Source organism: Ictalurus furcatus, chromosome 28, assembly GCF_023375685.1.
Source record: "Ictalurus furcatus strain D&B chromosome 28, Billie_1.0, whole genome shotgun sequence".
NCBI classification, from domain to species: domain Eukaryota; kingdom Metazoa; phylum Chordata; class Actinopteri; order Siluriformes; family Ictaluridae; genus Ictalurus; species Ictalurus furcatus.
In genome coordinates this window covers 818,176-844,562 of record NC_071282.1, presented here as the reverse complement: position 1 = coordinate 844,562, position 26,387 = coordinate 818,176, and the positions used below count along the sequence as shown (strand labels likewise).

General features: G+C 43.2%; 2 protein-coding genes and 1 long non-coding RNA gene across 7 annotated transcripts in view; 2 read left to right on the top strand and 1 right to left on the bottom strand.

Moving 5' to 3' along the window:
* The window catches only part of zc3h12b (zinc finger CCCH-type containing 12B), a 14,145-nt gene extending 8,383 nt beyond the window's left edge, over positions 1-5,762 (top strand). Inside the window, exons 3-6 of the mRNA XM_053617963.1 lie at positions 612-751; positions 870-1,104; positions 1,204-1,310; positions 1,482-5,762. Of these exons, the coding sequence (XP_053473938.1) occupies positions 612-751; positions 870-1,104; positions 1,204-1,310; positions 1,482-2,950 (1,951 nt within the window). The 3' untranslated portion in view covers positions 2,951-5,762. The remainder of the gene's footprint in view (positions 1-611; positions 752-869; positions 1,105-1,203; positions 1,311-1,481) is intronic.
* Positions 5,763-10,512: 4,750 nt separating this feature from the next.
* las1l (LAS1 like ribosome biogenesis factor) lies at positions 10,513-16,760 on the bottom strand. Its single transcript, XM_053617969.1, has 13 exons — positions 16,452-16,760; positions 15,789-15,914; positions 14,913-14,982; positions 14,527-14,608; positions 14,199-14,363; positions 13,939-13,985; positions 12,486-12,595; positions 12,226-12,311; positions 11,924-12,127; positions 11,583-11,718; positions 11,163-11,479; positions 10,862-11,003; positions 10,513-10,749 (listed from the first exon to the last, which is right to left on the bottom strand). The coding sequence occupies exons 1-13, from the start codon at positions 16,595-16,597 to the stop codon at positions 10,659-10,661; spliced, it is 1,722 nt and encodes a 573-aa protein (XP_053473944.1). The 5' UTR covers positions 16,598-16,760; the 3' UTR covers positions 10,513-10,658.
* Positions 16,761-22,694: 5,934 nt separating this feature from the next.
* Positions 22,695-25,896, top strand: LOC128603492 (uncharacterized). 5 transcript variants are annotated; one of them, XR_008385021.1, is made up of 4 exons: positions 22,695-23,479; positions 23,592-23,801; positions 23,860-24,965; positions 25,032-25,896. It is a non-coding gene; the product is annotated as an uncharacterized LOC128603492 (long non-coding RNA). The 5 variants fall into 5 exon arrangements; XR_008385024.1 differs by having other exon boundaries at positions 22,695-23,801; positions 23,860-24,032; positions 24,163-24,965; XR_008385023.1 differs by having other exon boundaries at positions 22,695-23,801; positions 23,860-24,498; positions 24,584-24,965.
* Positions 25,897-26,387: the final 491 nt, after the last annotated feature.

Genomic DNA, 26,387 nt, shown 5'->3' with positions numbered 1-26,387 from the left:
TAAAAACCGAAATCCTAAACTCTCGTCTCATCTCCATCTCAAACCCAGATGTCTTCAATGTTCAGCACTGAGGTAATGACCTTACCTTGCTGTTCCAATAGTTTCGGACGGGACTGTATACTTTTCCCTCAGCAGAATAAACACTTCACTGAAGGGGAAAGGACACAGGGAATGAAAGATGCACTTTTGCTTCTGGTAGCAGTTACTTTCCCTTCATGCTGAGTTCATCTAGGAAAATATGCAAACCATGCTTTTGTGACCCAATAGAAAACAAGTGGGTGTGGCTGTGGTCTCTAGAAAGTAAAAGCACAGGAATACACTAATAAATAATGAAAGTCAGGTATATAACAAGCCATTTTGCTAGCAGTCAAACTTCTGGTAGAGTTTTGATTCCTTGACTGCCATCAGTGAGGGTTTAGTCGTATTGAGTGGTAAAATACGAGACACACCAGCATCCAGCATGGGGCAGGGCAGGTGTAGTCCGTGCTAACACACCTATTTCACAAAGTGGTCTATGGATAGACCTGCTGTTGGTTGATGATCATGTGTATATCAACATGTGCATCTTTGCATGTGTGTATGAGTAACTTGGTGTCTGGGATGTTTTGTAGCCATGGAAACAAAGAGGTTTTCTCATGCCTGGGCATCCAGTTGGCGGTTGACTGGTTCCTGGAGCGAGGACACAAAGACATCACAGTGTTTGTACCGGCATGGAGGAAAGAGCAGTCCCGACCCGACGCTCCTATAACAGGTCTGTATGTATGTAAAAGAACGCAGGATTACCGTGTGTGTCGTCATGGTTCTATGGTAAAGTGTGTTTCTGTGTGTCGTTAGGAGATATAACATGTGATGCCACCTCTTGTCTTCAGATCAGGAAATCCTGAGGAAGCTGGAGAAAGAAAAAATCCTTGTCTTCACTCCTTCCCGTCGAGTCCAGGGACGACGTGTCGTCTGTTACGACGATCGGTTTATTGTTAAATTGGCATGCGATTCAGACGGCATCATCGTGTCCAACGACAACTATCGAGATCTGCAGAATGAAAAGCCAGAGTGGAAAAAGTTCATCGAGGAACGGCTTCTCATGTACAGTTTTGTCAATGACAAGTAAGCTACAGGTTTTATTTCTTTTTTCGTTCTTTTGGCACGTAAATGATAACGTGTCTCATGACATCATTTTAAGTTTTTTAAAATCTTTTTTTGTAGGTTTATGCCACCGGATGACCCACTAGGCCGACATGGCCCAAGCCTGGAAAACTTTCTCCGCAAGCGGCCTGTCGTGCCAGAGCACAAAAAGCAACCGTGTCCTTATGGTCAGTACAGCAAATGTAGGCAACTGTATACTATCATTACATTATGTGGATATAGATAATGTTTTTACACCCATATGTAAAAGATCTGACCTTTATTCGATAAATATAAAGATCTGATCTTTATTAGAAGATCTGACTTTACTGATTCCTTTTATTTTGTTCGAATTTTAGGTAAGAAGTGCACGTATGGTCACAAGTGCAAGTACTACCACCCGGAGAGAGCAGCGCAGCCTATCCGATCTGTCGCAGACGAACTCAGAGCTTTTGCCAAGCTGTCTGCCGTCAAGACCATGAGTGAAGGTGCTCTTGTAAAATGTGGCACTTCTGGCACCACTGCAAAAGGGGACTGTTCTGAGGTGAAACGTGTGGCGCCGAAACGTCAGTCGGACCCGAGCATTCGTTCAGTGGGCTGCGAGCAGGAGGAGCGACTCTGCCCGGCTCGGAAAGCCGAAGCTAGTTCGGTTCCATCTTTAGTGACGGCTCTTAGCGTCCCGACCATGCCGCCGACAAAAAGTCACGCAGCCGGGGCATTGAACACTCGTTCTGCTAGTAGCCCTGTACCGGGGTCGCTTCACTTCACACACAGCTCGCTAGAACACGCCGGAAGCATCCAATACCCTCCGATCTTGGTCACCAACAGCCAGGGTGCATCCGTGGCATACAGTGAACCTTTTCCCAAATACGATTCCGTAGTTAGTGACCATGGCTACTATTCAATGCTGAGCGATTTCTCCACCATGAGCTTAGGAAGCATGCAAGACAGCTTCTGTAGCTTAGAACAGCCGGATCCGGTCGGAGTCGGAGGAGGATATCCTGGTCGAGCTTCCAGCATTTGTCCTGAATCTGGACGCAGCCACTCTTCGGACTCGTTCTCCTCTTACGGTGGAGAGATGTACTCCATGGAAGGTAGCTTGGATGATGGGATGAAGGGTCCACAATCTGCACAATCCCAAGTGCAATCCCAAGCACAGTCCCGCTTGCAAGCATTTGCACATGGGTTCCACCATGAGGCTTTGACGAGAGTCCAAAGTTATGGCACGGATGAACCCAAACCGGGACCACGCAAACAATCCTCGGCCCACCTCGTGCCTCACGCGCAGCATCAGGTGGTTGGAGCTCGATCCAGTTGCCCGGGTGACTATCCTCCGCTTCCCCAGAACGTGTTGCCTTCGTCTGGCCCTGCTCAGCCGGGCAGATCCTTGGGAATGACACGAATGGACAGCATTTCAGATTCCCGTCTTTACGAAAGTAACCCCCTTCGGCAGCGTCGGCCCCCTCTGTGTCGAGAGCAACATGCCAGCTGGGATCCTTTGCCGTGTGGGAATGAGCCTTACGGGTACGGAGGTTACGGCTTGACGGGAGGACTCATGCCTTGTTGCGAACGAGTCATGGTTCGGAGTATGCCAGAAAAGATGGAACAGATTTGGAGGTCACCATGGGATATGCCATCAGGACCTCACGGACCGATGGAACCACAAGAGCGACATCCGATCCCTGAACATCAGTACCAGACTTACCGAAACCTCTGCAATATCTTCCCAGCATACGTAGTCCACTCGGTCATGGAGAAGAATCCTCATATGACGGATCCTCAGCAGCTAGCTGCAGTTATTGTAACGAAACTACGGTCCTGTCATTGAGCAAGTGAAGGAGAAGCAGCACAACGTCTTACCGCAGTATATATATTTTTTAATTTCATCTACACAGCCAGTCACTTGAAAGATATAATTCCTTATCCATCTACTCTTCTTTTTTTCCTACCCTGGTGATCTTTCCATGTCGCAACATAGCTCGCTTGTTTGCGTTAGCACCATGATTCAAATTTGCAATGCTACGTCATGTAGCATGATTCTGGGTGGATCCATGTTTGATGACGGGCCTTGTACCAAGGTTAAAGAAATCATCTACTGGAGAACGAAGCAAGTTTGTTGATCGATGAAGGTGTTTAAAGCAATTTAATACTTCATGCTCATGCCTTTGAGCTTTTCATTTTGGGGTAAATGACAAAAACGCACATACGATACAAAGAGGAAAGCAAGACCTGAGTCTAGATCACGAAGACCAGCTGTTTGTTTTTTTTGTGCTGTATTTTCCAGCCAATACATTATATTGGACTCTATAACACTCTCACCCCCAAATTCTGGCAGCAATGATGCACATTGCTTTGTCGCAGTATATAATATAGCAGGCGTCTTTATTTTGTTGGATTATACCGCCTGGATAATAGTGTCTTATTCTCTGGAAAATACAGTAATATAAACAGTTTCAGTCATTTTGTCTCATAAGGAACATGAATTGTAGTAGTTTTATGTTAAAAACATTTAATTTTAGAATTAAATTTAATACTTAGGAAAGAAATTATACTTAAGAAAAAAAAAAAACCTTGTAGGGAAACACTGATCAGAAACGATTGTGATACGAGTACAATCACTTGCACCAGTGTAAATATTGTGACCGTGCGATTATCTTACGTTTTTATTCCTCGTGAAAAGGTGAATTTTCCGAAAGGAGTGTTAACTCTCGAGTACCTCAAAGCATGAACTTTGACCTTTTTAAACTTTTATGGCCTTACATCGTGTGACCTCACTACAAGTGTGTTAACGTGATATATATAAATATATATATTTTTCTGATGGTTGTTGAGGTCACCGTGTGTGTTTAGTATTTAAGCACTAGCGGTTATTTAGAGCAATTATTTTCCTGACACCGCCGACCTGCCAAAAAAAACAAACAAACAAAAAAAAAACCGACAACAAACAAATGGCATCCCTATGTCCTCACTCGCACTAAGCCATTTTTAAAGATTACTTCACGCTGCTTAAGCAAGGCCAAAAAGATAATCAATGTGTGTTTGAGTTTTACATAAATGCTAGCTAGTAGCTAGCATTATATAGCCTGTTAGATGTGTTTGTTGTGCAGTAACTTTACGCAATCTAGAAAAGTCCTCAGATTACATTTGAACGTGTTTACGTGGTCTTTAAGCTCTGTTTTGGTAACGGATTAGTATTTGGGCTTGTGCGTCATAAAAGATATGACATTTGTTTCCAAATTTACGTGTTTTAATTGCTGGAAGTATGAAAAGATACAGCGGCGGTGATTTATCCGGACGATTTTAACTTTGGCGTGGAAACTGCCGATCTTGTCCGCCTTGACGTCGTAGATGCAGTAGATCCGCTCCCATTGGCTGAAATACCTACGTAGCTTGAAATGAATTAAAATGTCGATTTTTTTAGCTACTCTTCTTGCTAAATTAGCTAGCTCGTGTTACAGCAAGGGGCTAAACGTAAATCGATTTCTCGCTAATAACAGTAGCCGAGTAGCATTATGTGTATAAAATAACCTAATTAGCTCGCTAGCTGAACGCTGTGACCTGGACCGGGTCCTGAAAGGTCGATTTTGTAACGATGACGTCAAGGAGGACTCGGTTATTTTAGTGTAAATTTTAGCATTTAGAAATGTATTCATTATAGCTTTAACAAGCTACGAACTGATGCATGAGATAATAACTCAAGAGTTCTGCGCTTAATCGGCTCGTTAGTCAGTTAAGACGTATTGCAACATAGCGAAATTTGTGCATTAACGAAGGGACGGCAGTCGACGTGTCTCATCAGCAAAATGCTCCTGAAGAGCATCTGTTTTCTGATTGGTGCTGGGAGACAACGCCATGCTGCCCGTCTTTGTATATTATATTACTATATTAGCGCAATCTTAGCAGATTCCTTGAATGTTCCAGACTTGGAGAAGTCTCTCTGCGTCCGGGTGGGAAAAGGACACTTTATTTCGTTGTTGTAGTTTGCTGGGGTTTTGTTTTCATGAGCGCAGGTTACCGCTCGTGGGAAGGTTGCGACACACTGCCTACCTGTTTCTCCCTGTGCGATACACACACACACGGAACACCAGGCTGTCGTTGGGTTGTTTCTTACATTTGATTGACGGGTCGCTTGCTGCTACTTTTTTTTTTTTGCGCCTTTAATCCTTACGTTTTCACTTTCCTTATCATTCCCACTTGAAAAAAAACGTATGATCGGATACAATATGGTGATGCTAGCATTGTGACATGAAAACTTTATCAGCATTGACCTCTACATAGGTTCCTAGAAAGGTTCCTGGATTCCTGAAATAGTTTCCTGAAAATGTTCGTAGTTTATGAAATGGTTTAATGTGATGACATGCGGTTCGGGATGTAGCCAAAAAACTATTTTGGATGTACAGTATGCACCACACCGGTAGATTCCTCAAAAGGAACTAAAAAGGTTCCTGGAACTAAAACCAACCCTACACGCTGCACTTTAAACGTTGTTAAAGTTTCAGTTGCTACGAAAAATAGTTCCTAGGTACCCGATAATGCTCCTGGGAACCTGTATACAAGTGCCAGGCTTCCTGGAAAAGGTTCCTGGATTTCAGAAAAGGTTCCAGGTTCCTGAAAAGCAACACAGAACTTTTATCCCAGATCCCATGCATCTATCTATTTTAAGAAGTGGGATAAAAGTTCCTGAAAAGGTTCCCGGTTTGTAAATAAGGTGAATGGTATTCTGGATAAAAGTTCCCTGGGCCAGTTAAGACGAATAACGACAGTAACAATCGCAATCGCTAATTCCTATTTAAAATATTTTGACAAATAGCAAAATGAAAATTGAACCCCAAGTGTAGCCGATCGGCCAGGACGTGTGTGTTCGTCTTCAGCGCTGTACTGGAGCTATGAAGCTACAAAGCTACGAAGGCTAATGGCAAATACTTTCTTGTCTACATTTGAGGTAAATCTAACATTTTATTTCTGCATATTTTATTTCCTGCCGCTTGTGAGATGCTAATTTTCATTTCTTGACACGCAGCAAGTTATCACGCCTCAAATGTGTAGAAACGACCTTTGTTTGTTGATACAAATTGTATCTATTTCTTGATTGTAAAAAAAATTGAGCTGTACAGTATTACATAAATACATATATATATATAAATATATAGAGAGTTATATATCTATAAAAATTGCTTAGTTTTATTTAAAAGGATTTTAAAAAAACGACATTAATGCCATAATGTTAGTGACACTATGTGTCACTAGTGTAGCCCATAAAGAAGGCTTGTTTCCTGCCGGGCAAGACATCTATAGACATGGATCTCTCTCACTCACTCATTCTATCTCTCACTCTCTATCTCTTTTTCTCTCGTATCAAAAGATGGCTTATAAGTGGGCGTGGCCAATAACACACGGGCGTGGTTAGCCACACCTTTGCTGACTGAAACGGAGCTGATATCTAATTGTTGGCCACGTTGAATACGTCAGCTCAAGGCACATTGTAACATCTCGGGAAAAGAGACACGCCCACTTATAAAAGCCCTGACACACCAAGCCGACACCGGAGAACCGGCACCAGGCGAGAACCGTAAAACTCCCCCTGCTGTACCTGTATCAGTACCTGTAATGATGTAGTGGTTTGACAGATTATTACTGAAGTAGCTAAACAAACAAGCCTCGCTACCATACTAAAAACAATGTATTCCTACGAATAAGCTCAGCCAGAAACTACAATCAGAAAGGTTCCTGGGTTTTTGAAACATACTGAATTCCTGAAAAGTTTCATGGTTAATGGGATTCTGGATTAAAAACACCTGGGTTCCTGAAATAGTTCCTGAAATAAAAGTTAGTAGAATCCTGGGTAAAAAGTTCCTGGGTTTGAGGAATAGTGTTCTTAGGGTAATTATACGAGTTGGATGTGTAGTTTTACCGACTCACGTCTTGTTTATGGAGCTTCACCGCGTCACCACCCATACAGAACATGATCTTCGGTCCGGTCGGCTCGGTGTGTCAGAACCCAAAGAGCTGTTCTCACGTAGGAACAGGAAGTAACGTGATTACATCACAGATGGAGATCTCGCTCTCTCTCTCTCTGATGTATGGATGGGGGTAACACACACACACACACACACACACACACACACACACACAAACAACAAAAATGGACTGTATGCTACTGTCCAAATATATACATATATATACATACATACATACATATATATAAATATTTTTCCTTTTGTAAATACTGAAACCACTTAGATTTGCACAGTATTAGTGCTTTTTATAAGCATGCACACACACACACACACACAGAGGTCGCCTTGCTAACCCCAGCTAGCTTGGGTTATAAATGTGTAATAAATAATATAAATAAATCACTCTGGACTTTTGCGTGTACTGAAATGTGGATTCGTGCAGAATTCAAATATTTACTGTTTTTTTTTTTTAACCACACCCCCTCTCTCCTGACAAGTGCATTATGGGTAATCACAACATGGTTTGGACTGCTGGACTATGCTTGGCTGTGAAATGATAAACACAGTGCACTATGTAGTGGTTTTGGATGTGAACGTCACCATGACGACGTGAGAGCCGAGTTCTGAGGTAAATGTGAAACAGTGGGGTTTTTTTAAATGACAAGCGATTTGGGACGGAACCCAAATGAAGCAACGACATGAGGACTTGTACACAAAAAGACACATTTTTGTATTGTATGGAGGTCTCACACACACACACACACACACACACACACACACACAGCATGTGCCGATATTCGGTTCCGTTGGATTTCACAATAACTCAAATCAGTCCGTTTAAAGGTTTCCGTGTTCCTGAAAAGGTTCCTGGATTTAAAAGGTTCTTGGTTCCTCCTAAGGTTCCTAAGCTTTTAAAAAACATTTCTTGGTTTGGGTTCCTGGTTCCTGTTTAAAAGTTCTTGGGAACATTCTTGGCTTCCTGAACCCCCAGTAAGGTAGACTTGTGTCTGAAAAAAATCTTAAAGAGGTTCCTTAGAAGGTCACCAAGTTCCTGAAAAAAGATCCGGAATTCCTGAAAAATGCACTGGGCTTTGGAAAACATTCCACGTGTTAAAAGATTGTGGGTTCCAAATAAGGTTCCTTTAGCCCTTAAAACCAATCCTAGATGCCTAAAAGATTCCTGAGAACGTTCCTGGGTGCCTGTGCTCACAAAAATCTTCCTTGGTTTTCCGGAGAAAACAAAATCTGGTGACCCTAAAAAGGCTCCTGAGATGGTTCCCAGGTTCCTGAAAAAAAAAAAAAAACCTCACTCATACAAAAATTCTGGGTTACTAATAAAGTTCCTGAAAAGGTTCCTAAGCTCCTAAAAACATTTATTGATATGTGTAAAATGATTTTAGGTTCCTGAAAAGGTTTCCAAGAACATTCCTGGGTTCCTGAAAAGGTTCCAGGTCCCAATAAGGCTCATTGGATTCTGGAAAAAAAAAATCCTTTCCTTAAAAAGGTTCCTGGGTTCATAACAATGTTACTACATTCTTGACAAAGTTCCTGTTGTGTCTTTATTATTATTATTATCATTTATATGGTGTTCATAATATGGTTCTTGAAAAAGTTCCTAACCTTATAAAACACATTTCTAGGTTGAAAATGAAAATGAAAGTGAAAATGATCCTGGGTTCCTTTTTTTTTTTTTTCAGAAACAAAGCCCACAAAGGTTCCTGAAAATGTTTGTTTCTGGAAAGGTTCTCTAGCTCCTAAAAGGTTATTTGGTTTCCCCACAAAAATTTTAAATCATGTATTCATAAAGTGGTTCCTTAGAAACTTGCTGGGTTCATGAAAAGGTTCCTGAAAAGTTTTCTACTGTTCAAATATACTTTTATTGTGATTTATTGTGAAATGAGAATTTAATATCAACACACACACACACACACACACACACAGTTTGTACACGCCTGCCTTATAAACTGTATAACCCTCCATGTGCGTGAATCCAGAACTTTTAACACAGATGTGTGTATTGTGGCGTTCTGAAGTCGGTTCTAGAGTCGCAGTGGTGAATTCTGATTCTAGAACGTCCTGAAGAACCGACTCTTCTCTGAGGATCCTCCTGTCATTGACTGCTGAGATGTAAACTAAAACCACAATTATGAGATGTGTATTTAAAATTTACCAGCTGTCTCTCTCTCTCTCTCTCTCTCTCACACACACACACACACACACACACACACACACAGACCCAGTCTCAGGAATGAACAGATTTATCATGAACTCCACTGAAGACGTTAATCTTGATGTTTGCTATGACAAAACGATTAAATTGCGATTTTTTTTGTGACGAAGTGAAACGACCTCTTCATCGTGTCCTCAAAAAAACTCTTCTCTTTTTGGTTTCTTTATTGTACCGTGTTGCGTTTTGGGTTTTATTTCTTTGCGCCGTTGCAGGCCGGCTGAGTGGATTTGAACACTTTGAAGTCTCGTGGTGTAACAGCGACATACAGCTATGAGTGTTTGGTTCTGTGTCGAACGAAACACTCGCTTTTGGAAAAAAAAAAGAAAAAAAAAAGACAAAGCCCCCCCCCCCCCAAAAAAAAGGAAGGAACTTTGTAACTCTTTGGGTCTGTAGACTCAAACAAAATGTAAGTCTCAATGACAAAATGTGTTTGTTTTTTCTTCAATAAAGCCAAACCCTGTTGGTTACCTCAGTTTCACCTCCTCCTGTTTTTTTACTCACTGCTTGTTATACCTCCACACACTAGGGGGCGACATACACTGACATCAACCACTAATCTGTCAATTAACCCCGCCTCCTGTGCTATGATTGGCTAATAGCTCCAGCTCCATTCTAAACAGGTAGACCCTTAGAAAACACTGTGCCATTAAAGGTTCTATGGTTGTTCCTCTAGAATCCGACAGTGTTTTTCAAAACAGAAAGGGCTCCATATAGAACCATTTTTTGGGAGCTACCATCCCATAATATTTCAATGATCCCCTTAAAGAACCATCATTTTGTCTAAAAGTGAAGAATTTGGAAGCCTAGAGGTTTCTTTGGTCTTCCTGCTGAGGGAACCCTTAAAGGGTATAGGTAGAGTTCCAACCAGAACCATTTAGGAGAATAAGAACCCTTGATTTTATAATGAACACCTAGAGAAAATTTGAAGAACCTTTTAGTCCCCCTCAGGTATTCTCTCCTATCTCTTAATGATTCTTTGGTTGTCTCTCTGAGGGAACTCCTAAATCTTCTTGGTAGAACCCTCAAGTGTATCTGAGGAACTTTTAAAAGGTTCTATGTAACAGCCCCCCTTGCAAAAAAACAACAACAAAAAAGAACCCAGACTGCCAGGTGTAAAGGGTTCCCTGTAAAACCCTTTTTGGAAGCTCAGAACCCTCAATTATCCAAAGAACCCTTAAAGAACATCCGAAGGACGCAAACACACCAGACAGAACCGTGTTAATTCGTTTCAAAATTTAATATGAAAAAATTCACAACACATGCATGCGACATGTTACACTGTAACACACACTCCTATAGTGAGTGTGTGTGTGTGTGTGTGTGTGTGTGTGTGTGTGTGTGTGTGTGTATTAGAAGAGTTTTAGTCCAGCTTTGAGCTTGGTGATGTCGTTGTGAGTCCACAGGAGTCCGTCTGATCCGGTTCTGCTCTGAAGTGGCACACTGAGCACGCACACACACACACACACACACACACACACACATCTTTTCTTACTATACAACACAAAAGAAAAACTACTACAGATCACAGCACAATGCACATGTGACCTCTCACCTCTGGTTGCCGTGGTGACCATGACCCGTGACCTGCTGGTCGAACACAGTCAGCGTGGTATACGTCTCCACCATCAGACACGACGGATCGCCCGTCTGACCCGGAACCTTCCCCAGAGGGTACTGCTTCCAGGGAACCTTATCTGCAGAAACACACACACACACACACACACACACACACACACACCGGTTAGAGTTGGGCTGCGTCCCAAACGCTACAGTGTTCCGTCTGGGAATAAAATATTTTGTGTGTGTGTGTGTGTGTGTGTGTGTGTGTGTGTGTGTGTGTGTGTTCTGTCTACCTGTACACACACTCCACGCTGAACCTCGTAACGCTGCGTTTCTTTCCTGCATCGTTTCTGCACTCAGCTGCTCCTGCACTTCCTGTGTGGGCGGAGCCTTGGCCAGATCTGTCGTGTCATCGGATGACTGGGTGTGTCTGTTTTGCATGGCCCCGCCCACTCTCTCCTGGAGGCTCTCGAGTGTGTAGATAGGGTGGGAGGAGTCTGGATTGTCAGGTGCATAGTTGCCAAGGTGACTCTGGGTGTAGATGGTGCAGAGGCGGAGCAAGTTATGCTGTGTGTCCAGGGGGAGGGGCTTATCCATGTCCATCAAAATCCTGTGAGAACAGAAACACATATGTATGCACAACAATGACAGTGCGTATGTTTAGGCATCGTGTGTGTGTGTGTGTGTGTGTGTGTGTGTGTGTGTGTACACACTGTTGCAGCAGGAACGGTGTAGCAGCACACGGTGCGTTCACACACACTGATATGAGCTCATGCCATCGGAGCGACATTCTGTTATTGAACACCCGCTCCTTCATCGTCCTCATCTTCCTGAAGGCCTTCGACTCACCTGGTTCACACACACACACACACACACACACGTTAATACACAGCGCTTATAACGACACACACAACCCTTATAAACTAACATCATACACACACTTACTTTAATTCACAACCCATATAAACACACACACTCACACACACTCACACACACACACTCACACACACTCACACACACTCACACACACTCACACACACTCACACACACATACTCCTGCAGTTGCAGTGGAGAATCTCGGAGATCCAGGCTGAAGCGTAATAAGCCCTGTGATTGGTCGGCTCTTTAGCGAGCTCAGTGAAGAGCTTCTCCAGCAGCTGATTAATAAACGAGTTCGAGGTCAGAACCTTCAGCAGCGGCAACCAGAAGCGGAGGAACTCTGGAGGAACACACGGGGCTAACAGGTCCAACACCTCCTCTGTGTGTGTGTGTGTGTGTGGGGACAGACAGATAGACAGACAGAGATTATTGGCTTAAGCTTAGCAGTTAAGTGTGTGTGTGTGTGTGTGTGTGTACCTGACGGGTCGATGTTCAGGGACTCCAGCTGCTCTGCAGTTGGGATCAGAAACCCGTCCTGCACTAACGTGTTGATCAGTGCATCTCTGTAACCAACACACACACACACACACACACACACACGAAGTAAATATAGCTTTAAATGTTATATTTGGGAAATAATGTGCAACAGAGTCACTCTCTCTCACTCACTCACTCACTCACACACACTCATACTGATACACACACTCACACACACACACACACACACACACACTCGCCTGGCCTCGGAGTTGAGCTGTTGTATCTGTGCGATGATCCAGCTGAGATCTGCGCTGGTGCTGGGCCACGAACCCCGACCCAACCCTCGCTTCAACAAACCCTCAAACACCTGCGAAGGTTATTACAGCTGTTATTAACACCACCACTATTACCAGTAATAACACGTTCATTAACTTCTAATAAACCACCAGTTTAGCACTGTTATCCTCACACACACACACACACACACACACACACACACACACACACAATGGAGGGCTTTTTTTTTTATTACCGAAGTATTTTATGAAAATACTGATGTAGAGCTAAACGTAAATAAAATAAGAATAAAGAGGCAAAACTTCACACACTGAACATTCAGTCCTGATGTTTTCTTTCTGTCCCTGGAGAAACGAGTGTGACACACACACACACACACACACACACTCCGTCATGCATGCACTGACTCACACATCCAGTCAGGCTGAACAAATGAACCAGAATAAATGAATAAACTCCTTCTGCTGATCACACGATCTGAATCTGAACCCGAGTTTACACACAAATAAACACACAATACGCCTCCGAGTCTCAGCGAGGACATCTGGGACACGACCGCAAGCGCACGGTGTTCTCCATGCTCTGTGACATTTACACCACTTACATTCGACTTATCCCCCTCACCACACACACACACACACACACACACAGAGGAAGAGTGCAGAGTCACAGAGCTGCTCGTGTGTGTGTTTATTCATCGCTTTATTGTTACAAATCTATCGTTATTAATAAACACTTCACTTTAAGTGACTTAAAACTGTTATTATGCCCTAAAACCATGTGCTGAAACACACACGCACACACACACACCCCTCTAGTGGTGAGTGAGAGAACTACAGTGCGTTATGTTCTGTGCGCTGCAGCTCAACACTCCTCTACAGTCAACTGTCACGTGATCTGTCTAAAATAAAATCACTCCAGGTGAGGAGATACGAGATGAACGCAAACTTTCACCCTCACCTTCGACCTCACCTTTACAGGACCACCTTCACTCTCAGAGCCGTGTGGGAACTAACACACCTGTTCGGTTCTAGTTATTTCTGTCAGTCTCGTCTCTCTGTTAGTCCAACCTTCACGTTTATCTGTCTGCCCGTTCGGTCCTGTCTAGCCGTCCATCCCGTCTGTCTGACCGTCCAGCTCTACCATCCTGTTCACCCAGTCTGTCTCACTGTCACACCGTCCCATCTGTCTCACTCTGCCACCAGGGCAGGTCTGTCCTGTCTGTTTGTCCTGTCAGTCCATTCGTCCCCTTAACCTCCTGTCCCGTCCCGTTAATGGAACGATGATGACGGTGTACCTCGTCTGCTGGTTCTACATCCGTCTACATCTTAGTGTCACTTTGTTGAGTGGATCATAGCATCTTTAAAACATGATGTGTGTGTGTGTGTGTGTGTGTGTGTGTGTGTTATTTACCTGAAACTGTTCTCGTTCGTAGGAGATCAGCAGCTCTCTCGCTCTCTCTGCACACAGATATAATCATCAGAGGTTCAGAGGTGAACGATGTCGAGTCTCTCCTGGTGGGTTTTTATCCACTTCCTGTCTGCAGTCTGGACCATTAACTTCTACATCTCAAGTTCACTCAATAAACTTTGACGTCCACACAGATATTTTGGGTGCCTGTGTTGTGTGGTGTGTGTGTGTGTGTGTGTGTGTGTGTGTGCGCGCGCACTCACTGTGTCTCTCGATCTCTCTCTGTCTGTGCGTCACTTCCTCCTCTTGCCTTCTCGTCCTCTCTTCTTCATCCTCCTCTTCCTCGGATGAAGAGTTCCAGTCTGACAGGCTGCTGAGCTGCCGAGACCAGTACTGCTGCTGCAGCCAGTTTAACACAAACTCACACCCTGTAACACACACACACACACACACACACACACATACAAAATACACCTGACCAACATGCCTGCTGAAGTTGATTTAACACATGTCCTCTGTGTGTGTGTGTGTGTGTGTGTAATGTGAGTGTGTGTGTGTGTGTGTGGGTGTGTGTGTGTGCATATATCTGACCTTTGCGGCACCATTTGAGCGTGGGAAGTCGGCGGTGTGTGATGTCATGTCTCAGATTCACAATCCACTCTGGAATATTCATCTGAGAGAGAGAAAGAATCAGAGAGTCAGAATCAGAATCAGAATCAGTCTACATCAGTAGTGGAGATTGTGATTCAGGGTTCGAATCAGATTCCCTATTAGATTAGAATCAGAAGTGTTCGTGATTCAGACTCTGATTCTTATTCGCTATTAGATTCTGTCAGTCTCGCAGTGGAGTTTCTGATTCATGATTCGATTCAGAATTATTGTATTTAAATAAAGTGCACAGCACACAGTTAACTATACATGTACATTATATGAAGTGTGTGTGTGTGTGTGTGTGTGTGTGGTTATAACACACTCACAGTGCTGGCGAGGCGTCGCAGTGGTTTGGCCACTCTGCCTTGCTTTCGCTCCAATATGAGATTAACAAACCTGAACACACACACACAGACACACACACAGACACACACACACACACACACACACAGACAATAATAATGAACAAAGTATTACAGAGTAAGGTGACAGGATTAGCATTGTGGAATACCATAGTGGACTAACATGGTGGATTAGTGAAAAGGAATACTGTGTCGGAATACCGTATCAGAACGGCGTGAGGGAATACCGTGGCGGAACGGCGTGAGGGAATACCGTGGCGGAACGGCGTGAGGGAATACCGTGGCGGAACGGCGTGAGGGAATACCGTGGCGGAACGGCGTGAGGGAATACCGTGGCGGAACGGCGTGAGGGAATACCGTGGCGGAACGGAGTGTGGGAATACCGTGTCGGAACGGCGTGAGGGAATACCGTGTCGGAACGGCGTGAGGGAATACCGTGTCGGAACGGAGTGTGGGAATACCGTGTCGGAACGGAGTGTGGGAATACCGTGTCGGAACGGCGTGAGGGAATACCGTGTCAGAACGGAGTGTGGGAATACCGTGTCGGAACGGCGTCAGGGAATACCATGTCGGAACGGCGTCAGGGAATACCGTGGCGGAACGGAGTGTGGGAATACCGTGGCGGAACGGAGTGTGGGAATACCGTGGCAGAACGGCGTGTGGGGATACCGTGGCGGAACGGCGTGGTGTATAGAATAAAAGCGTGATGGATTTGATTGTTTATTTGAAGTTGTTAATTGGGAAATGTGTATGTACAGTTAATCCACACCTCTGAGTGTTCCATGACATCACTCTCATTAAAGGATAAAGAAACACACACACACACACACACACACACACCTGGTGAGCGCCATGCCATACAGCAGCACCAGATCGTCTCGCTCCAATTTCCCGCTCCGGTCCAGAATCTGACAGCGTACCAGATTCGCCGTGGTCTCTATGGCAACCGGAGTACTGGGCCCAAACCTACACACACACACCGAATATACTGTACTGCTGCATATAGGGAGTATAAACACACTATAATACACTTCATTTATGAAAAGGGGGCGTGTCTCATATTTCCAGCTGTGTAACGCACTACAAAGGGGGCAAACATCCTAATCTGCTATGAAAGTAGTGCACTCAGATAGTGCACTTATCCCTAAGCCACAACTCAATCCCCTATGTAGTGCACTAATATATTTATATAGTTAGTAGGTGTATACCTCGTGCATAGGGAATAAAATAAGGACTTCTGCACCCTAGTGCACTAGACTGGTGCTCCCTATGTAGTGCACAGTAATGTCCCCTTTGTATTATATATATACACTACTCATGACTACACCCTGTGTACCACTACTTCTCTCTAATATCTTCTGCACTCTATGTAGTGCACTACGCATGCATTCTTGGGTTCTGTACCCTATCTAGTGCACTACATGATGAGCATCTTTGGGACAGAGTGTGTGTGTGTGTGTGTGTGTGTGTGTGTGTGTGTGTGTGTGAGTGAGTGATCCTCACCTCCCCTTCCACGCGGTGATCCTGTGCAGCGCGTGCGTCTGTAAAGCGGGCTCGCGGGAGTGCAGGTAATCCACCACCTGCTCCCACTCCGCTTTGTTCAACCAGGCGACAACATGGCCGCGCTTCTCCGCGCGCTTCTTCTTCATCTCCACACTGACGCACCAGCCGCGTGCGCGCGCTGTGCTGATAAACAGACCTGTGTTGATCACGGGACAGAAAGAAATAAACACAAACAACAAACACCGACGAGGAAGACTGAAACTAACAATACAGGGGATGCGAACAGCGCACCGCACAGACTTCCGGTTAGCACCGGTGTTCGGTTTAAACTGGAGATGTGTCGTTTCTGACGAGTCGGTTCTTTGAGTCGGATCTTTTAGAGAGCCGATACGTATATATGTATATTTTTTTCTCGTTTAATGTAGATTACTGTATGAAATACACTACTCTAAACTAAATCAGCTTCATAGTGCTGTCTAGTTTTAGTTCAGGATAATGAAAAAAACCGTAAATTTTGTCCGGATTATGAAGAGCATCGTAATGAGTCGACTCTTACTGGTGAGGTGAACTGAATTGTTTGACTCACTAAAAGAGCCGGAACTAGTTTAAACGGTTCCCCTGAAAACCATAACAGCGAATTATAGTTCCCAATTATGGGCCTTCACTTTAAACCGAATAAAATCACGGTATTTTAAAAATGGAATTATTCGTGCGTCGCTTGCGAAGGAGTCAACTCTTTTTGAATCGACAGTCTGAGCTGAACGTTCAGAGTCGACTCTTATATATGATATATGAACCGTTTTTTCTTTCTTTCTTTCTTTTGTTTGTTTTTGACACATGGCTCTTGTACTGTAGTTGGATTTAATCAGACTGTGTGAACATCTGAGCTGTTCGTTTGTGTGAACAGCGAGTCGTTTGTTTGACTCCCAGATGTGTGTGTTTTTGTATGATTCATCACGACAGGGTGGAATTTCCATACAACGCAAATGGAAAGTGATGTTCTCTTGCTTACTGAAAGGTAGAATTAAACAATTTCAGCCATAACAGAAAGAACCGCACGTCAAAACACATGCCGTAAGAGTCGACTCTCATTGGAGAGCTGAACCGAATGATCTGACTCATTGAAAAGAATCGGAATTAGTTTAAAAGGTTCCCCTGGAAACCGTCATGAGTATATGAAGATCATGTTATTATATTGTACGTCATGAAGGAACACACAGGAGTGTAGATAAAAAGAGAAGACTAAAATGTGGAATATTTGCAGAGGAATTGCAGGTTTTATCATGTTTATAATGTTTCCTGACACAAATGTGTTCTGAACGTGTGGAAGTTGCTGGTGTAAGTGAAATAAAGTGAAATAAAGTGATGTTTCTTCACATTTGTTAGTGCGTTCATATACATTTGTGTTGAACAATGTGACAGAAAAGCGTTATTGTGTCATAAAACACAAGAGCCAATCAGGTTTCCGTATGCAAATGTTACCTGTTATTGCATCACATTACTAGGAAAAAAAGTAGTGCGGTGAGTAAAGTTTGATGTGTTTCTAATTTACATATTCATGGAATCTGGATTTTATTGGTGTCAGTACTGATTTCAGCAGTTCCCTGTTACTTACTTACTTAGTTTTGTTACCATCGCACAGATGGATCTTTTCACAAACGTCACTTTTCTTTTCTTTGTTATTGTTTGTGATAAATGTTTATCGTGTATGTTTTGTTATTGATGTGTGATACACACACACACACACATTGTGTGCAAACACAAGTCCCGACAGTGTGTGTTTCCTATCAGACAGTAGATAGTGTAAGGCTTAATCTGTGCAACTTGTGTTAAATACACACCTGCAGACTGAACAAACACACGCACACACACACACACACACACATACTGTCTATCTCTCTCTCTCTCCTTCTTCTTCTCGTTCTCCATCATAGCCCTTGTGTGTGTGTGTGTGTGTGAATATACAGAGCACTGCTGTGTTTGACCACAGAGTTTAAATGTGTTCACTTCTCATGTACGTTTATAATACACACTCTGTAAGAGGAAACTTCACCGTATGCTTATGGTTTCCTTTTTTTTTTTTTTTTTAAATCATGTCTCTCCATGTATGACTGCAGTCAGTGTGTGTGTGTGTGTGAGACTGATTTATTTGGCTCTGTGTGTGTGTGTGTGTGTGTTTTCTGCATTGATAACATATTAGTCACACTCCATGTTGCCAAAGAGGCTCCTTTACCAAAACAAGCTACAAAAAAGAGGTGAAAAGGTGAAATACACGGGTCTGGGAAATCAGTAATAATAATAATAATAATAATAATAATAATAATAAATATGAATGATGAAAAATATATAATTCGCTCATTTTACGAATGAATTTTTTCTTTCTTTTTTAATTAATTATTATTTTCTTTATCGGGGTTCGATTCCCGTGGCCCTGTGTGTGCGGAGTTTGCATGTTCTCCCCGTGCTGCGGGGGTTTCCTCCGGGTACTCCGGTTTCCTCCCCCAGTCCAAACACATGCATGGTAGGCTGATTGGCGTGTCTAAAGTGTCCGTAGTGCATGAATGGGTGTGTGAGTGTGTATGTGATTGTGCCCTGTGATGGACTGGCACCCTGTCCAGGGTGTACCCCGCCTTGTGCCCCATGCTCCCTGTGATAGACTCCAGGTTCCCCGCGACCCTGAAAAGGAGTAAGTGGTAGAAGATGGATGGATGGATTATTTTCTTTAACCTTTAATTCTAAAAACAAATCTACGCTACTTATGAAAACACTGTAAAGTTTTAAACCACAGCATAACGCTGTAACAGTGTTGCTTTATTTATTTAGAAAGTTATTTAAAAACTGTAGTAACTCATGATAATTGAAATCATTTATTTTTTTAATTAGTAATTGGAAGTTTTATTTTAAAAAATTAGATTTAGTATGAGACTGGTTCAAAGATTTAAACTGTGGTGTACGACTGTAATTATATTTATATGATCTACATTGGCTCAAAGGTGTAAACTGTAGCGTACTAATGTAATTACACTAATATTCATTAATCAATTTATTTATTTATAGATTTACATTAGTTCAAAGGTTTTAAAAGTATCATACTAATGTAATTACATTCATATTATTTCTTTTTTTGTCTTTTGATGAAAGCTGTAAAACCTAGCACACTACCATCATTACATTAATGAATGAATCAATAATTCACTTTGTTTGTTTGTTTGTTTGTTTGTTTGAGTTCAAAGCTGGAACACCTTAGCACACGAATACAGTAGGCTAGTACGCGCGCGCTCTTTAATCCACGAATCCATGGCATCCGGAACGGAGCGCGAGCGCCGATGACGCTGCATTTCGGAATTCCAGGTTGGACCGTCACCATGGCGACGCGAACAGTAGTGTGCTAGTGCTGCTGTAGTGCTGTGACACGACTAGTGCGGAAGTGTAGTGCGCGTTCACGTGAACATGCACCTCGGAACACTGATCTGTTCAGCACGGGGGCGCGCATTAATAAAGGATGCAGCAGTGAGGTACACGCCCACTACGCAGTACGGAAGTATGCGCTCCTCGAGCGGCTCCTCCGCCTCCTGCAGTGGTGACGTAGTGCACACTTATTAGTAAGCTAGTGCTCGAGTATGCACGCGCGTGCGCGAGAGAGAGAGAGACAGACTGCTGGGTGTGGTTTTATAAAGTGAGTTCCGTTAGCAGGAAAAAGCGCCACTCTGTGTCTCTGTCTCTCTCACACACACACACACACACACACACACCCCGCAGCGCCGAAACACACTCTGTGCTACTGAAAAGCAGAAGAGACGGGGAAAAAGAGGAGAAACAAAAAAGCAGAAAAACGGAGAAAAGCGAAAGTTTGCGCGTGAAACCGCTGGTGAGAAAGTCGGCCGCATCACCACTGGATGGAGAAGAAGTTTTAAGAGCTGACCGCTGACGTCATATATATATATATATTTATATATATATATATATTTAAAACAAACATTTAGAAATAATAAAAAGAAAGAAAGAGGACCAAAAAAATGCCGAAAACGGTAAGTCTTCACACTAGTTCTTGTGTTGAATCTTTGGCTTATAATTAAAAACTAATTCGGAGAGAAAGAGAGTCTGTTCCTGAGAAAGATGTGGATTCAGTCTGCACTCGTTTAATCCTAATCTCACTACTCTCAATTCATCATTTAAACGTGCTTAATTCCTGGGTAAAGAGAGACGCCTACAATCTGAGACTTCACACACACACACACACACTGACACACACACACACGAAGAATGAGAGCTGATGTAACTTGTTGCATGAGGGTGAAAGAGATAAATGGAGGAATATTCAATAAATATGGGAGTTATTGAACCCCTTCAGAAATCTGATCATAAACACGAGGCGTTATTAAGCAGAGGAACGGATTTAAGACCCGCGTTGCTGAATAAACATGATCATAAATCCTCTGAGTTAAACAGTGTCCTCCTCCTCGTCTATAAACCATCAGCGACGCTTAACGCTTTCATTATCTTCATCTTTCAGCTATTTTTTTTCTTCTCTTTTGTGTTCGTCCATTTTAAACGCGCGTTAAAGTATCGCGATACCCCGCGATATTTCACCGTTTAACACATTTACGGTGATTTATTCCTCTCCTCGCGCCTGCTGATGAACTTCATCTTCCCCTGGACTCGACACGTTTCTGCCGGATGCTATCACTGTTCACATCTGATCCTCTTTCAAGAGTGAACTCATGGTGTAGAGGTGTTTTCTGCCTCCATTAGAGAACAGTCTCACTGCGGCTTCAAAACAAAACCACACGCACTGTGTAGCATTTCTGCTAATTCCTATAACTGCCTGTTCGCGTCGACGATTACACCCCTTCTTTCTCTTTTATTCAAATAAAATCGCAAAATATGAAACATAATGGATGTGTGTGTGTGTTTGGAGCGTGTTTATTTTCGCTTCTGGGCAAAACCGCGCAGTTTTAATGGTGTTTAAACGCGGCATCCGGCTGGATTGTGATGTTTGGCGCAGATAGGAACCGTTACTCGGTGACCAGGTTGCCAGATTGGGAGGAACTGAGTCGAGAGTTGCCAGACTGAAGAATATCCCCAATTAAAAATGAAATGTCGGAGTGAATGTGCGCTTTTGTGACTCAACTTCAAGTGCTCTGTGGTTATTTCTACACTTTTGAAATTTTACAATATAACTGCATCATTTGATGAATAAATGAAGGAAATTTTGAACCAATTCAGCCCAAAAAATGTGGGAAAATATTGACAGTTTATTGAGACACACACACACACACACACACACAAACGAAAGCATTCTCAACTTAACAATTTAACACAAACTTTTTTTCAAATTCGGTTGACGCTCTAAACACTAAACTACTTCCTGCTGGCTCACGTCACTGATTTCGCTCATGCGGTTGTCTGACAAAAACAGTCGCGGTAGTGGAAAAAGTACTGTAGCGGATCCGAAAAAGAAAAAATACAACACACCTGTGGTTCAGCAATTCTACTTTCTTGTTGTTGTGTAAAAACATGCACCATTGCAGGTTCTGTAGCAGACACTTCTTTTCAGTTTATCTAATCACACACGTTTATGTAAATTATGTGCGACTCACATTAATGTAAATAGTTTACACACAGAGAGAGAGAGAGAGAGAGAGAGGTCTGAAATTTCATGGACACTTTCAGGTCTGATTAGTGATCCACACTGTTGATGAAAACAGAATGTTTAACGATGATCGGACGGAAACGTGTCGATCCTCAGTTTAGGTTTAGAGCTGATGTGTGGAGGTGTGCATGAGGATAAGAACCCCACAGTGCATGTACTCAGATATGAAGAACATCAATGTAGCTTCTTTATCCTGCTCAGAGTCTAGTGTACGCTAGTTTGTTTATTTCACTCCGTGAAACAGATCCATGTTTGTTAGAAAATATCGAACTGCAAGGCGTGTACGATCACAAACACTAACTGCTGAAGTATAACATCTTTGATGGTATCTCGGCAACCTTTTGACCTGACGTGAACTTTCAGATTTCACACACTCGTTAGGTCATCTCATCTCTCATTTTATATCACCCACTTCTCCATTTTACTGGATTAGAGAGTGGAAAATTACAGATCAGCGTTTGTAATGTGCTTATTTCACTTTATTTGGAAGTTTCCACCCAGGGGCATGGCTTTCTGAAGTGTTCATTAGCTTTATGAGAGAACTTTACAGTAGAATATGTGTGTAGACTTCCTGTATGGAATGTGTGTAGAATTATTCATGTTTAGAGTATTGAGTGTGTAGAATCTTGTGTAGAAGATAGGATGTATAGAGTACGTATCAAATTGAAGTATAGCGTATGTGTGGTATTCATGTATAGTGTATGTGGAATTTAAGTATAGAGTATATGTAGAATTCATGTATATATTGTGTGTAGAATTTAAGTATAGAGTACGTATAGAAAGTGTGTAGGGCCTTTACTGTTTTATTTCAGCAGTAGATGTGTGAAATCATTATCGTGATAAAGTATATCACAACACAGTCTACTGAGACATCAGGGCTATTTGTGTGTGTGTGTAAAGTCAGTGTCACAGAGAGTGTGTGTTTCAGTGTTGTGTAAAGTGCTTGTAAAAGTTTTAGGGACGTGTCTGTAGTGTATGTAAAGGTTTTAGGGTCGTGTGTATGTGTAAAGGTTTTAGGGTCCTGTGTGTGTGTAAAGGTTTTAGGGTCCTGTGTGTGTGTAAAGGTTTTAGGGTCCTGTGTGTGTGTGTAAAGGTTTTAGGGTCCTGTGTGTGTGTAAAGGTTTTAGGGTCCTGTGTGTGTGTGTAAAGGTTTTAGGGTCCTGTGTGTGTGTAAAGGTTTTAGGGTCCTGTGTGTGTGTAAAGGTTTTAGGGTCCTGTGTGTGTGTGTAAAGGTTTTAGGGTCCTGTGTGTGTGTGTAAAGGTTTTAGGGTCCTGTGTGTGTGTAAAGGTTTTAGGGTCCTGTGTGTGTGTGTAAAGGTTTTAGGGTCCTGTGTGTGTGTGTAAAGGTTTTAGGGTCCTGTGTGTGTGTGTAAAGGTTTTAGGGTCGTGTGTGTGTGTGTAAAGGTTTTAGGGTCGTGTGTGTGTGTGTAAAGGTTTTAGGGTCCTGTGTGTGTGTAAAGGTTTTAGGGTCGTGTGTGTGTGTAAAGGTTTTAGGGTCGTGTGTGTGTGTAAAGGTTTTAGGGTGTGTGTGTGTGTAAAGGTTTTAGGGTCGTGTGTGTGTGTGTGTAAAGGTTTTAGGGTCGTGTGTGTGTGTGTGTAAAGGTTTTAGGGTCGTGTGTGTGTGTGTGTGTGTGTGTAAAGGTTTTAGGGTCCTGTGTGTGTGTAAAGGTTTTAGGGTCCTGTGTGTGTGTGTAAAGGTTTTAGGGTTGTGTGTGTGTGTTTGTGTAAAGGTTTTAGGGTCGTGTGTGTGTAAAGGTTTTAGGGTCGTGTGTGTGTGTAAAGGTTTTAGGGTGTGTGTGTGTGTAAAGGTTTTAGGGTCGTGTGTGTGTAAAGGTTTTAGGGTCGTGTGTGTGTGTGTGTGTGTGTGTAAAGGTTTTAGGGTCCTGTGTGTGTGTAAAGGTTTTAGGGTCCTGTGTGTGTGTGTAAAGGTTTTAGGGTCGTGTGTGTGTGTAAAGGTTTTAGGGTCGTGTGTGTGTGTGTGTAAAGGTTTTAGGGTCGTGTGTGTGTGTGTGTGTGTGTGTGTGTGTAAAGGTTTTAGGGTCCTGTGTGTGTGTAAAGGTTTTAGGGTCCTGTGTGTGTGTGTAAAGGTTTTAGGGTCCTGTGTGTGTGTGTAAAGGTTTTAGGGTCGTGTGTGTGTGTAAAGGTTTTAGGGTGTGTGTGTGTGTAAAGGTTTTAGGGTCGTGTGTGTGTGTGTGTAAAGGTTTTAGGGTCGTGTGTGTGTGTGTGTGTGTGTGTGTAAAGGTTTTAGGGTCCTGTGTGTGTGTGTAAAGGTTTTAGGGTCCTGTGTGTGTGTGTAAAGGTTTTAGGGTCGTGTGTGTGTGTGTGTAAAGGTTTTAGGGTCGTGTGTGTGTGTGTGTGTAAAGGTTTTAGGGTCGTGTGTGTGTGTGTGTAAAGGTTTTAGGGTCGTGTGTGTGTGTGTGTGTAAAGGTTTTAGGGTCGTGTATGTGTAAAGGTTTTAGGGTCGTGTGTGTGTGTAAAGGTTTTAGGGTCGTGTGTGTGTGTGTAAAGGTTTTAGGGTCATGTGTGTGTGTGTAAAGGTTTTAGGGTCGTGTGTGTGTGTAAAGGTTTTAGGGTCGTGTGTGTGTGTGTAAAGGTTTTAGGGTCGTGTGTGTAAATGTTTTAGGGTCGTGTGTGTGTAAATGTTTTAGGGTCGTGTGTGTGTGTGTAAAGGTTTTAGGGTCGTGTGTGTGTGTGTAAAGGTTTTAGGGTCGTGTGTGTAAATGTTTTAGGGTCGTGTGTGTGTAAATGTTTTAGGGTCATGTGTGTGTGTGTAAAGGTTTTAGGGTCGTGTGTGTGTGTAAAGGTTTTAGGGTCGTGTGTGTGTGTGTAAAGGTTTTAGGGTCGTGTGTGTGTGTGTAAAGGTTTTAGGGTCGTGTGTGTGTGTGTGTGTAAAGGTTTTAGGGTCGTGTGTGTGTGTGTGTGTAAAGGTTTTAGGGTCGTGTGTGTGTGTGTAAAGGTTTTAGGGTCGTGTGTGTGTGTGTGTGTAAAGGTTTTAGGGTCGTGTGTGTGTGTGTAAAGGTTTTAGGGTCGTGTGTGTGTGTGTGTAAAGGTTTTAGGGTCGTGTGTGTGTGTGTAAAGGTTTTAGGGTCGTGTGTGTGTGTGTGTGTAAAGGTTTTAGGGTCGTGTGTGTGTGTGTGTGTAAAGGTTTTAGGGTCGTGTGTGTGTGTGTGTGTAAAGGTTTTAGGGTCGTGTGTGTGTGTGTGTGTAAAGGTTTTAGGGTCGTGTGTGTGTGTGTGTGTAAAGGTTTTAGGGTCGTGTGTGTGTGTGTAAAGGTTTTAGGGTCGTGTGTGTGTGTGTGTGTAAAGGTTTTAGGGTCGTGTGTGTGTGTGTGTGTGTGTGTGTAAAGGTTTTAGGGTCGTGTGTGTGTGTGTGTGTGTAAAGGTTTTAGGGTCGTGTGTGTGTGTGTGTGTGTAAAGGTTTTAGGGTCGTGTGTGTGTGTGTGTGTAAAGGTTTTAGGGTCGTGTGTGTAAATGTTTTAGGGTCGTGTTCAGCATTCACCTGTATGTGTTGCACGTGTGTGTGTATGTGTGTGTGTTTTTGAGGGTCGCATATGTGTGTCTCTGTCTTAGTCGTCCCCAGTGACTCAAGCTTTCTGTGCTGACCTCACTTCCTGTTTCACCATTTCCTGTTCTGTGCCGCTGCATAGTGCCTTATTTGGAGTTTCACAGAGCAGACACACACACACACACACACACTGAATGGTGAATGCTGGCGCCTCGTCTTCTAAACTCGCCCCAAATTACTCCAGGAACTTCTCTCTCTCTCTCTCTCTCTCTCTCTATCTATCTCCCTCTCCCCCCTCCCCCTCTCTCTCTCTCTGTCTCCCTCTCCCCCCCCCTCCCCCCCCCTCTCTCCCCCTCACCCCCCCCCCCGTCTCTCTCTCTCTCTCTCTCTCTCTCTCTCTCTCTCTCTCTCTGTCTCCCTCTCTCCCTCTCTCCCCCCTCTCTCTCTCTCCCTCTCTCTCTCTGTCTCCCTCTCCCTCTCTCTACTAAACTGTACAACGTGTGATCAGTAAAATACTGGTTTCTGATTGGCTGGCTGGTGTGTGTTAGCTGTAGACCAGTTCTGCTACAATGTGAAGGTTTTAGAATACTGGACAGTGATTGGTCAGAAGGTGTGGGTTAATTTTCTATAACAGCAGCTCTGATATCAGTGCAGGTTTATATTAATGCGCTCGCTCAAATACGTTATCGTTACTATAGCAACGATATTTATGTCACATTTACGGAAGGAGTCTCCAGTGTCACTAAATCTGTAGCTTTAAGTTTTCTGACATCTTCAGG